At 37.7% G+C, this 14,304-nt stretch overlaps 1 protein-coding gene across 1 annotated transcript in view; it reads left to right on the top strand.

Moving 5' to 3' along the window:
* Window positions 1-513: 513 nt before the first annotated feature.
* LOC5577342 (E3 ubiquitin-protein ligase KCMF1) overlaps window positions 514-14,304 on the top strand; it is a 71,397-nt gene continuing 57,606 nt past the window's right edge. Inside the window, exon 1 of the mRNA XM_001656370.2 lies at window positions 514-1,338. Coding sequence (XP_001656420.2) covers window positions 1,323-1,338 — 16 coding nt within the window. The 5' untranslated portion in view covers window positions 514-1,322. The remainder of the gene's footprint in view (window positions 1,339-14,304) is intronic.

The raw sequence follows: 14,304 nt of genomic DNA, 5'->3' as shown, positions 1-14,304 counted from the left end.
GCACAGCTTCTGGTGAAATACGAGCCTCATTTCCTTTGACTCATTTTTTTAGCAGGATTTTTTGCTAAAATGATAGTAATGAATATTCATAGCTATAAATCAGTTTATCCATCGACTTTCGGGACGATAAAATAACATAAAATGCTTAAATTCATAATTTAAATTTGATTTATTGTTTGACAAAACAAGATTGCATTTTTCTCATTGTTTACTTTTTGGAGATGAGGCCTTTTGAATTGTTAGTCTTGAGTTCTTCTATGAAAATGACAGGACCGTGTTACCACGTATCCTCCACCGATGTAAACAAATGCATGACATATGAAAAGGCCTATACATTTTACTGAGTTTATTCTCCGTGTGTATTGCTCAAGTTCTGCCAGCCCTGCATCGAACACCACCCCAACAAAAACAGCTGTCAAAATTCGCTGTCAAAGTCGCTTCGTTGTGTGCGTGTGTCCGACCCGAATGTCGTTTTTGCTGCTCATTGTACAACATCATCCCCAAAAACCCATCAGAAACAGAACTTCACACAATCGCGAAACAACCCGAGTGTGGAATGTCTTTTTCATCATCCGAGCCGAGTTTGTAACTTTTCATTTCGGTGTGAATTTTTCGAATCATCGTGTACCAGTTTCCGCACTTGCCGCAGAAACGTTCCGCAGTTTGGCTAGCAGAGGAAAAGGCCTGAATTTGATCGATTACGCGAATGAGGAACAGTGTTTTTTGATTTTCATTCGAAGCGTTTTTCTTGTGTGTGACAAAAGGGAAGAAAATTTTGCAAAACGCGATTATGTGATTGCCGTCCGCTCTGCTGCGAGATTGTAAGAGTGTGTGAGTGCGTGTACGAGAGAGAGAAAGGGCGAGCAGTGATTGTTTTTCTCGCTCCGTCATTGAGTTCGTTTTTCGATTTTGTCGTCGGGAAAGTCGGGGGAGCTGCCAAAGAAGAATAAAGGCCCCAATCGGTGAAGATTTTTCTTTTGAAGTGGTGAAAAGTTACGCTAGAATCCCGCAAGGATTCGGAAAATCGTGCGATTTAGTGCGCAAGAAGAATCGAATAAGCTTCGCTTGGTGGAAGAAAATAAGCAGCCCTTTGAACTTCTGCTGGGTGACACATTACCGTGAGGAGAACCAGCAGGAAAAAGTAACAAGAAGACAACTCAATACACGCACGGTTCGCAAGGCAGCAAAGCGAGAGGAAGAAGAAGAAAAAGCACATACAGAGAGCACAGTGTCCCCAAATACCCTCCCCGAGGAGAGTGTGTGCGTGCGTGACGCAGCTGTGTGTGTGCATCCGTATACGCGCGGCCTCGAAGTGAAAAATAATGAGTCGCCATGAAGGTAAAGAAAAAGAGGTCTTATTTTTGTACCATTTCCTACGTTTTTTTCACTTCCCACAAAATGCGATGAGCGCTCTTTCCTTTTATTTCTTGGCACCATCTCGAGCAGCAGCACACTTCGGATTGTGTTTTTCGTGCTTTTACGAGACGAATACTAATGCACACATTGGTATTGTTTTGCGTTGTGTCTGTTTGTAGTTTTCTAGTGTTTCTGTTTCCTCTGATTCCTGACGCCTCTTTTCCGGGGAAATGGACAATCGAAGCAGGATGAAACGGAAATACAAAGAAATTGCCTAAACAGTACCTAGAATTACCTACTGTGTTGTGCTCTAGATTCGGATTGATTTTCAGGCATCGACCTCTGACTAGGACTAGATGTCTGATTGTTATGAATGGGGAAGCCCTATTTACGATGCCTACCACAAAATTCTATGGAGAAGTGGTTATGTCTAGCTATTGTTTTATAGTAAGCATGCTTATAACAATAGGAAGCAATCAGCATGAGTTTTGATTAATGGTTTGGTTCGGTCTTTTTATATGCCAATAAAGGAATATAATTTACTCAAGATCAATCAAATTATGCACGATTCTTTGCACACCTCCACACAAAAATCGAATATCTCAAATTAACTTTTCAGCAGGGTCTTTCACTTAGGGATTCTAGGTTGAAATGCATTGGAAGACTTTTGGAAGACATTTCAGAATCAGTGGCGCGGGAAGTGGGTAGGACAGGTAGGACATGTACTACCCACGATTCGACAAAAACGAGATCAGTGGAAATCTTGAAAATTGAATTGAACTATTTATCATCTGTTCAATATACATACAAACTCGATCAACGTCGTACTTATTCTTATGGAGAATGGAAGGCACGATAAGGTTTTTCATAGTTTCTCATGCCTTGTGAAGTGGTTTGTGCATGAACCACAAAAAATTTTGGCTCGTTTTTTTTATTTATTTTTTTTTTTTTGACTTTATTTGTGTGAATTTTAACTCATCAGGCTAGTTCTTCACTCAATTCTGGCTCGTTGGTTGGTTGGTTTGACTTTATTAACGAGATTTTTAACCCTAGGCTAGTTCATCTCGGGACCAACGGCTTTACTTCCCTTCCGAAGGAAGTCGTCACTATAACTTTTTACGTCATAAGTGACTATGTCGGGGATGGGATTCGATCCCAGGTCCTCGGCGTGAGAGGCGAGTGTTCTAACCACTACACCAGGTCCGTCCCCAATTCTGGCTCGTGTGAAGAACGATTAATAATATCTATCGTGAAAATCTTGGGAAACTAAAAGTAAAATTTGTAACAAGAAACTTTTAAATCGTTAGAAAAACTAATGTAGCAATCCTCTATGGCATTTCTGAATGAATCAATGGATAGTTACTTAAAAATATCAACAACCAACCCTATATATGTTCTGGGACAAATTTCTGTGAGCATTCCTGGAAGTAATTCATAAGAAGTTTTTGGAACATCCATAGATAGTTTTAAGAAGACTCTTGAATAATTTTTGGAAGAGGTTTTAAATTAATCTAAGATCAGTCTCATCGTGTTATACAAAGTACGGGTGTGGTGGTGCTAGCGATTTCTGAACATGCGATATAATCTATCAAAGCATTGCTAAAATTTTACGATTTTCAGAATAATTCCTATTGAACTCCCAGAGTGGAATTCCTTGAAGCATTTTTTTCTAGGGTTTTCTCTAGCATTTCAACCAGGTATCTCCAGCACTCATCTAAATATTATCTCTGCAGTTTTTCAATATTTCCTTAACATGTTTCACAAAATATTCCCCATACAGCATCAAAAGTCTATTTGAGTTTTCACACAAGTTGATGCTACAGCAACTTTCCAATAATTCCTCTAATCATTCCTGCACAATTTCTTCGAGATTCTGCCCAATGATTTTCGAGAAATCCTTTAGAAATCCTGCGAAATACTATCTCGAGAATCGATTGTTTTTTTTTCGATTATCCAACAAATTATCGATGAAATCTTCCAAAACTTCCTTGTAAGTCAAGAGTTCCATTAAGGATGACTTTGAACTTATACAGATTTTATCAGAGGTAGCTTAAGGAGTTTATTCAAAAATACCTCACAGATTTATTCTTTAAAAAAATCTCGGCGTTTCCCTAAAGACATTCCTGGGAGAATTCCTAAATATAAAAAAGATTGCTAAAATAAAGAGACATTTAGAAAGTCGTGAAGGCATTCTGGAGAAGTTATTGATTGATTGAAGATTTACTGACTAGGAATCTTGAAGGATGTACCAGGAAATCTATGGATGAATCACTGGATAAAATATTGGAGGAATTATGACTTTCTTGAAAGAATTCTCAAAGAACTTTCATGATTTCAGAAATAATCTTTGGAGAAAAACCATTTATGTGGTATTCTTGAGAAAATCCAGGCTGAATTCTTGAGGCATCCTAAGCAAATTCTTGGAGAAATTCCCTAGGAATATTCTTGGAAAATAATAGCAAAATGTACACCATTAAATACACATACAGTAATATGAGCAGTAATACTTGTCGTAATATCACAAGGATTTCTCAAAAAAAAGTCTTAGATCAAAATCAAACTCTTGTTTCCTGGCTTCATTAGGTTTCGTTTTCTTGCTTCTTGATAGTCTCTTTTCAGCCTCTTCTTGATTCCTTTTAGGGTTTTTTATCTCAGTTAACAGGTCTTTAATATACTATTTTTAAGGTACTCAGTCGCAGCCCTGTTACACAGAAAGCTTCTTGGTTTTGTGCAAACGACTGGTACCCAATGAGAATATATACTAAGGTGTGGAAGAAGAAGCAATGGCTATGTATTAGTAAAGAGAAAAAACGTAAACAAAAATAACTACGTCCACTAATTTACACGGGCTTCTTATGGAGCTCGCCCGCTTGTAGTGTGAAACATTTTGCACCGTACACGGATGTCACGCACACTAAATGTCGTCTTCCTCACCTCGTATATATTCTCATTGACTGTACCCTTTGCTTTTGAGCCTCCTATTTTCAGATTAGGGAATCATAGGGTTATCATTTTACTTAGCTATGAAGACTTTGAAAGACAAGAATATTTCCATGATTTTTTCTACGAAACCATAACGGTTATATTTATAAACCATACATGCCAAGTTTTGGGCATCCCAGGCCCCCTTCTCACATGGAATATGGCATACATAATTCGAGGCTTCTATGCAGCCTAGGCTTGGTCATTCTCTTCGTTTCCCTAATAATAGGCTCGTGCTTTATGCATAAGCTTTGAGATTTATTAGTGCACTCAAATAATAATCTACTTAAGGTAGCACGGGACCTCATCATAATCACCCTATCCATTTCAAAGAAGCAAATCCCAGAACCACTCCATATATCGATGCGAAAATGTATCACTATGATTTCTATATATGTAGTGCACAATCCAATAAAATTTTCAGCTTCATCGGTACACTAAAACTCGAGATTTGCTTCCACAAAGTTTTGATGATAATTGTTAGAGTGAGACGAAAGATAGGGAAATAATACGGTGTCCCGTGTCCCCTTAAGGCTCAAGATTACCACTATTCCATCATCAGTAAACATCAAGAACTAAAAAACAGTATATTTAGGGTGTCTACTACCTTGAAAAACCTGGAATTGTTATTTCAACCTGAAAAAAACTGGAATTTTCGGGGAATTTGGGGTACTCTCAGGGAATTATTTTGAAGCAGTAATACATGGTAGAATAGAGTAGAATATGTCTTTTTTGTGACACAAAATCTTTTCATTCAAAAATTTTAGCTGCGCCGCTATAAAAAGCTAGTTGATATGTTTAGTTCTTTTAACGATTTGTATTTATTCAGCATAAAACAGTTTAGACAAGGAAGTGGAACTTAAGACTGCCAACGTGGTAAAGGCAAGTACAGTTTTAAATGGGTGTCGTCGTTCATGAACATATGAAACATAGGTGAAAACATTCCAAATTGTTTCACATTTTTTCATATCTTATTCATCAGTTATTCTCTTACTATATCTTACTAAATCCCGAGGAGGAATTCTAGTAATTTCTGCAGTGTTTCTTTTAAAATACTTCTAAGAGCGATTTTTCGATGGTGCTTAGAAGGATTTTTACAGAATTTATAAAGAAAATTTTAGAGTACTCCAACACTTCCACAAAGGTTTTATCCCAGGATTTCTCGCAGATATTTTTCCTCTGATTCTCCAGTTGTTACTTTTAGAAGATTTTCCACGATCCTACATGAGCTTTTCCACAAAGGTGTATTCAAGAGTTTTTGTAAACAAGTTTCGACATTTCCGAAGCAACCCCACAATAATTCCTACGCTATTTCATTTCATTTATTCCAGGCATGTTCACACGGATTATTTTTCAAAATTCCACAATTACTCTAAAAATCTTTCAGGCATTGTTCGATGAAATCAATTTTTAACTTTCCAAGTATTCCTCGATAAATTTAACCAGGAACTCCTGCATATTATTGAAATATGATTGCTGTGGTTCAACAATAGGAAGCAATCAGCATGAGTTTTGATTCATGTTTTGGTTCACTCTTTTTATATGCCAATAAAGAATATAATTCAAGACTAACAATTCAAAAGGTCTCATCTCCAAAAAGTAAACAATGAGAAAAAACGCATCTTGTTTTGTCAAACAATAAATCAAATTTATATTATGAATTTCTGCTTTGTATGTTATTTATCGGTCCAGAAAGTCGCTGAACAACTGATTTATAGCAATGAATATTCATTACTATCATTTTAGCAAAAAAATCCTGCTAAAGAACGAGTCAAAGGAAATGAGGCTTTATTTCACCAAAAGGTATTGAGCCCTTTTGATTTTGTGCCCATAGACGCCGGCCGACGCTGATGAGCAGTGAGTTGACGCCTTTGTTTACTCTAACATGTGTTGAGGCCTTCTAGTTGTGGCTTATTTTTTTTTACCATCTTGAGATGTGGCCTTTTGAAAATCATCCAAAATTGATGATGAAATAAGAAAATTGAAGTGTAGAACAGTGTTAAGTGGTTGAAGTAAGGTACAAGGAATCTCTACAGCAGAATAAGATTCGTGCGGTCGATTCAATATGTAATTTATTAATTTCCTCATCATTCATGAACATAGGATATGTTTCTACGCGAGTTTGTCGTCAGAAAATATTGGTTTCAATTTAAATAATATTGCAATTGAACGTTATTTTTCATGCAATTGTAACCAAAATCGTGTTTTTGTTGATAATTAGTGGAAGTGGTAGACAGGCTTACGCAGGTATTATTAGGTAGTGTGATACAAAATACATCAGTCTACTGGAATCCGAAGGAAAATTTTATATGTTCATCGTTGCGACAAGCGCTGTGTAAAATAATACAAAGCGTAGTCGCTCCGTAGCATAACTTACTTCTACTTAGTAAATTGAAACGTTTTCGTTATCTAAATTACAATTTTGATGTTTTTTTAACAGGCCTCAACTCGGTTTTCTGTCGAATATTGAAATGAGGCCTTTTTAGGAAAAGGCCGCATTTGCGATAAATATCCTGGTTAGCGGAAATGAGATGGGCCTTTTAGAAAATGTACCGTCAGACGGGGCTACTTTTGATTCCGGGGGCTACTTTGGACACTCACGTTCTGGATTTATTTGCAGCATAAATATTAATCTGAGCCATTTCGTGTCTTCAGTACTTTTATCAACCAATATATGCTCTATAATCGGGCATGAAACATTTTTTGGAACAACATCAACAATAACAGGATAAACAAGAAAATATATCAAAAAAGTCCGAACAAAAAATCGCATTGGTACAAAACATTTAGTATATAACCTTTGTTATATTTTTCACATATCGTGCAAAGTTGTTGTGAGCATCACAAAACTATCGAATATTCTTGTTTCAAAGAAACTTCGATAAATTAATATTAAAAATTGTTGTTTTAAAAATAATCGATCAAAGTCTTAATTTACGACCCTTACTTTAGTTTAGAATGTTGGGTTTTGTATATTTTACAACACATATAAAATTAAACTAAGGATTCAGAACAGTGAATAACCGTAAAATATGTATATTTCAGTACTTAAAAACAGTAAAACTCACAACATTTTCATTGTAAATCGATCATATTCATTTTCATTTTCATTTCATTTTGCAGCGTTTGGTGGGCAATGAGAGCGCAAGTCAGTCCAAAGCCGGGGAAGGGATAGGTAATGGCCGTAATAGTCTATGCGGACCACTTGAACACCATCGGAAATGATAGGAAGGGTTGGGGTAGGGTATAGGAAATTGGAGAAGACTTGACACAGTAATGCGATTAATGCTGCAAAATGTAAATGTGCTGAGAGCAATTTAATTTGAGTTTTGGAGTTGTTTGATTTATTAAAATTCCAAACCATTGTACAAGTAAGAAAGAATTAGCTGATCGCTCTATAGAAATTTATAACAATATGAGAGTGATGCTAAGAAACTGCTGATGGCCACGATGCGACGCTTTAGAAGCTTTTGCTAATGATTGAACATTACTAAAAAGAACGCAATTCAATCGATGGTGACAACTTTACAAACTTTATCTGTTTGTATCTGTACAGATATAAAATTATAATTCAATTCACTGATTGGCGGTGCTGATTTATATAAAAATATTTGATATTATTAAAATGAATGTGTTACTTACTCATGATGTTTATACTTCCCTGACCAGAATTATTCTGTTTTGAGCACCCTTTTCGAAAGCTATTCTATCCAGTTATCCATTGACTGCTTACAATTCTGAAATTATTCTTATGTGCATGCTCATGCATTATATTAGTAATGATCATAATCATGCAACGATAAGAAATTGAGAAAGAGAGAATATAGGAACAGTGATTAGTAATGAGTAATTATGTAGTTTTGTTAGAATAATAAACAATTAAACAGCAGTAATGAATAGCTTAAAAAATGACATTACAGCATAGCTGAGCCTTTCGGATCATAAGACCGATGTATAAAAATAATTTGTTTCGAAATTGTCCGCGTGGTCTTCTAGTGCCCCTATTAGATAAGAATCAATCATAGACATACATACCGAATGCTCGTCATGACCCTATGACCAACATTTGTATATGTATAGCCTTAGCTGATGTGGCTTTTCTAATAGGTAGTTCTTTCACTCATTGATTGTCTTCAAAACCTTGTCAAGTATAGAAGATTGATTTTATTTCGTTTATTACTACAGTATTAGGTATTATTTTATGTTTTTATCACTATGGATATTATCAAGGCCAGAATTCCCAGTGAGTGAAGAATTTATAGTACTAGAACACCATAGAAGATCGCTAAACATTACCTAATCATGGAACGGCTTTTTGCTCTATTATTTTAGGTAGATGCTATTGATCTCCCTTTGCTCCTATCCGCAACCCGGTGCACGCGCCTTGTTGGTTTTCGAAAACCCCGTAGAAGATTACAAACCGTCAATGGCATTCCCAATTACTACCCCACATTGCACATTCAAGGGTCTGATTGTGCTCCTAACCCACCCTCAGTCTGTAATCTTCTCGCCAGTTTGAAATTATATTTCCCGAAGTGAAAGTAATTTTTGATGAGTGATAGCGTAGTGCAGCCCAACTGCATAGTACAGTAGTTTAACCAGAATCTTTAGATCAGAAGATAAAATCTAAATTTTGTAATAAAGAGGTTGCCATTGCTTTGAAATTCATCCAACATCTAATCAAAACTACTAACAACAGCGATCAATTATCAAAATTCATCGCTCCCTGGAAAATATAATTCCAAGCCCAGGGATTTTCATGTAAATCGATCATATTATACATGAATCCTCAGTACAAAGCAATTGCATACTTCATATGCTACAAATAAACTACTCTTACGCCATCTCACTATTGAGAACCAAAATGCATGTAAGATAAGCAAAATTTTCATTATTCACGATCTTGCGAAACATTATACTTATACTTTATGGGTTGTACTTTCAATAAAAAATACTTCTAATTACATGAATTGATGAGATCCATCTACGCATATATTCATATAATAATGAGAATAAGAACAAATGTGTTTGTACAAAACTCAATAATTATTGCAGTAATCAGTAGTTACATAATTCGCGTGTATGAAATTAAACAGTCAAGCATTCGTAGCTGGAAGTTCCATTTGAAAGCAGGTAAACTTGAAGTTACAATCTAAAAATTGAGAGCAGCATGTTTTGCGTAAAAGTGTTATATATGTGTAATTTTTACGAACTTTATCATTTTCTAAATTAAGTTTGTCGATGAAAAAACGTTCAAAAACACGATAATGGACGATTATCTATAGAATCTGTTTAAAATTAAAGATAACAAATCATTTTATCATCAAATTTTATTGATTTCTAAAAATGTCCAAAGTAGCCGCTTTTTTTGTTTTATAGGACACATTTTTTTTCGCTATTCAAGCAATATTTTTATTTTTTGATAGATTGCCTCATATTTTGCACATTTGTTACGCACATATACAACTAAGATATATGCAAGAATTATCAAAATCTATCCATAATTCTTAGAGCTACAAATCCTCAAAGTTGAAGAATGAGGAAATTATGTCAAAAGAAGCCCCGTTTGACGGTAGTTTTTTTCAACTTTCATGCATATTTTTGAATGGCTTTTGTATGTTACAGTAAGAATAGGCTCCTATACACTAAAATCAGCAAAAACCTGATTTGTTTACATTTTGGACTTGAGGCCTTTTGAATTGTTGGTCTTGAATTTACTCAAGATCATTCAAATTATGCACGATTCTTTGCACATCTCTACACAAAAATCGAAAATCTCAAATTAACTTTTCAGCAGGGTCTACCACTTAGGGATTCTAGGTTGAAAGGCATTGGAAGACATTTCAGAATTTATGAAAACTTTGGAAGACAACTTTAAATTAGGCAGCGTCCTTTTATTACGTAACGATAAAATTGGAAATTTTTAACTAACGTTTCCGTAACGCTTTTTGTATGAAAAAAATCAAATTTTTGTATGAGCCGTAACGCTGGAGCAAACTCCCCCCTCCTCCTAGAGCGTCACGTAATTTGTGGATGCCGCCTTATTGGCATTTTTACAATTCCTAGATTACAAAAAAAAACATTAATCTGTAATTACAGAGACTCTTCTTGAAGATGTTCGCAGTGCCAATAAATCTATACCCATCTCTCTCTCTCCTAATTTCTTCTAGCAACTCTTGTAGAGACTTGTCGAGAAATTCCTATAGTTATTCCTTTTAGGATTATTTTCGAAGGTTTTTTTTTGTTTTCAATGGTTGCTAATGAAACTCCTCCAGAATTCCTTCAACAAACGACAATCTGTATTGTCGATTTAGTGAACATTTTAATTTTAACTGTCCATAAAATCGAGCTAATTTTTAATCACACTTTTTGTTTTCTTTTCTGTTCAATGTTCATTAGAATGTATTATCGTTGCTGAAAAACTTATTTTCGCTACAAGCCTCAATGTTCCAAGGTTAGCTTGAGTTAACAAATTATTTATGAAGCAGTCCATCATTGAAGTGTTGCATTCTAATACAAATAGTGTTTGTTTAATTCATTAGAAAACCGTAAAAAAGACAAAACTGCTGTCATTTTTCTATCTATTTGTTAACAAGAATATTTCCATGATTTTTTGTACGAAAGCATCAGCGGTTATATTCATGAACCATACAGGTCAAGTTTTGGGGTTCTCAGGCCCCTTTTTGACACGGACTACGATCATACATAATTTTGAGAGCTTCTATGCAGCATAGTCTTTGGTCATTCTCTCCATCCTCTTAATAATAGGCTCGTGCTTTATGCATAACCTTTATTATGAAATTTATTATGGCATTCAAATAATAATCTATTTAAGGCTCAAGATTATTTTACTCCATCAACAGTATAGGGTGCAGAGCTGCTTGGGCACTTCCATGATTCACTTTGGCATGGGGTTTTTTCTCGACTGAATGGTTTGTAACTTTGCAAAGTAGCACTTCCTTAGCCGCGGCTACAAAGTAAAGCCTGGTATCTGGGTTCGATTTCCGGTCGGTCCAAGATCTTTTGGAATTTCCTTGACTTCCCTGGGCATAGAGTATCATCGTACCTGCCACACGATATGCGAATGCAAAAATGGCAATTTTGGCCGAATGGCAAAAATGGCAACAATTTCTTTGAGAATAATTTTATGGAATGTCATATGCCAAATGCAGTGCCAGAATAGATATTTATGAGCATTGCTTCGATTTCGAGCGATAAAACTGGTTTAGAAAATTTGTAAAGCGATGACGGCTGTTTTCCTCTTAACCTTCGGGCTGTCGCGCTGTTGTACTTTGTACAACAGTTGTGATTTATATGCTTTGCATTTTGCAACAAAGATATTTATCGACACCAAACCATAATGTATTCCTCAAGAATCTTCTTATGAACAATGCTCTACAGTTTTGTTTACAGTATGACCTTCTATAAAGCAGTAAAACAAATGTACATAGAAGTCGCATAATAATGAACGTACTATATACGGTTCGAGTAGGCCACAGTTTGAAATCAGTATATCTCAAAATCCAGATAATTTCGAAACTTGGGGTCTTCAGTAAAGTTGTTCTGAAGGTGAAGCGCTATCTGATGGCTTATAATTTAATTCGGAATATGACATGGTGGCACTAGTGGGCTTGGAACTTTTACTTTTGTTTTGCAGATATTTTAAGATTTGACCATTTAGAAGGACAGCGTCTTCGACAAACTTGTTCAGTAAGTTACTTACCTTACCAGTCAGGCTAAGGCCTGGGTGGCCTCTGCTGTACGTCTCCATTCGACTTGGTCAATGGCTGCCCACATTCTGCGAAGGTTCCGCAGGTCGTCCTCAACTTGATCGACCCATCTTGCTCGCTGCGCACCACGTCGTCTTGTGCCGGTCGGATCGTTTTCAAGAACCATTTTCACCTGGTTGTTATCCGACATTCTGGTGATATGCCCGGCCCACCGCAGCCTCCCAATTTTTGCAAGGTGGACGATGGTTGGTTCTCCAAGCAGCTGGTGCAATTCATGGTTCATTCGCCTTCTCCACGTTCCGTTTTCCATCTGCATTCCGCCTTAGATGGTCAGCAACACCTTCCGTTCGAAACATCAAGGGCGCGTTGATCCTCTGCACGTAGTGTCCATGTTTCGTGCCCCTAGAGGAGTACCGGTCTAATCAGCGTCTTGTAGATGGTTAACTTTGTGCGATGGCGAACTTTGCTCGATCGGAGCGTTCTACGGAGTTCAAAGTAGGCACGATTTCCAGCAACAATGCGTTTCTCTGCTGGTGTCGTCGTCAGCGGTACACGAATCCTTCGACTACCTCGATTTCATCACCGTCAATACGAACTCGAGGTGAAGGACGTGCCATGTCCTCTCTTGAGTCCGTCGCTATCACGTACTTCGTTTTCGACACATTGATGTTCAGTCCGATTCGCCTAGTTTCAGCCCTTAGTCGGATGTACGTATCCGCCATCGTCTCAAAGTTGCGTGGTGCCACTCGTGTATTTCCCCGCTCTTCTTATCACACCCTCTAACGCAATGTTGAACAGTAAACACGAAAGTCCATAACCTTTGCCGTAGCTCTCGGCGTGATTCGAAGGGACTCGAGAGTGTCCCTGATACTCGGAATACGCACATCACTCGCTCCATCGGAAACCGTATTCGTGCATAATCTGCCATAGCTGTTCTCGATCGATTGTATCATAGGCCGATTTAAAATCGATGAATAAATGATGTGTGGGTACATTGTATCCGCGGCATTTCTGCAACACAGCTGGTGGATGGCGAATACTTGGTTCGTTGTTGCTCGTTCGCCCATAAATCCTGCCTGGTATTGCCCAACGAATTCTCTAGCAATTGGTGATAGACGGTGGCATAGAATTTGGGAGAGTACCTTGTAGGCGGTGCTAAAAATTGTGATCGCACGATAATTGGCGCAATCCAACTTGTCGCCCTTTTTGTAGATGGGATACACGACACCTTCCATCCACTCCTCCGGAAATACTACCTCCTCCCAAATCTTGGAAATAACTCAGTGCAGCGCTCTTGCCAGTGCATCACCACCGTATTTTAGCAACTCGCTCGGTAGTTGGTCCTCTCCAGCGGCTTTGTTGTTTTTCAACCGTCTAATCTCCGTTTCTACCTCTTGGAGATCTGGAGGCGGAAGTCTTGTCGTTCGCGCGTGCTCCCAAAGTTATTTCCGTGGAACCTTCGCTACTGGCCACATCACCATTAAGGTGCTCGTCGCCACCTTTTGACCACCTCACGTGCGTTCGTGAGAAGGTTTCTGTCACAGTCTCTGCATATATCGTCTTGTGGCACAAAGCCTTTGCATGAACGGTTAAGCTTCTCGTAAAACTTCTGTGTATCTTTAACGCGGAACAGCTCTTCCATCGCTTCGCGATCTCGTTCTTCTTGATGGTGCTTCTTTCTCCGGAAGATCGAGTTTTGTCTGTTCCGTGTCTGTTTATACCGTGCCTCGTTAGCTCTCGTGCGGCATTTTCGCCCATGCAGCATTCTTCTTATTCTCCTACTGCTCGCATTCGCCGTCATACCAGTCGTTTCTCTGATTCGAGGCCGCTGAACCTAGTGCTGCTGTTGCGGTGCTATCTATGGCGGATCTTATGTGCCTCCAGCCATCTTTAAGTGTGGCGGCGCCAAGCTGCTCTTCTGTCGGTTGAGCCACTTCCAACTGCTGCGCGTATTCTTGGGCTATTTCTGAGTACCGTAGTACCTCGATGTTAAGTTTGGCTTCGACACGACTTCAGTAAGTTAAGGACTATCATTGTTCGAGCTAGTTGATTCAAAATTTTGCCACTAGGCGGCGCTGGTGAGCATGAAACATTTGTTTTGCAGATATCTTAGAAGCCTAACCATTTAGAAAGATAGCGTCTTCTAAATGCGTATTTTGCACCAGGTGACACTAGTAAGCATGAAACTTTTGTTTTGCGGATTCTTCAGAATACTGACTTTTTAGACAGATTGCAT

This window comes from Aedes aegypti, chromosome 3 (genome assembly GCF_002204515.2).
Source record: "Aedes aegypti strain LVP_AGWG chromosome 3, AaegL5.0 Primary Assembly, whole genome shotgun sequence".
In the NCBI taxonomy this organism is placed as follows: Eukaryota; Metazoa; Arthropoda; class Insecta; order Diptera; family Culicidae; genus Aedes; species Aedes aegypti.
The sequence above is the reverse complement of the archived record's forward strand: the minus strand, read 5'-3'. Positions and strand labels throughout refer to the sequence as shown.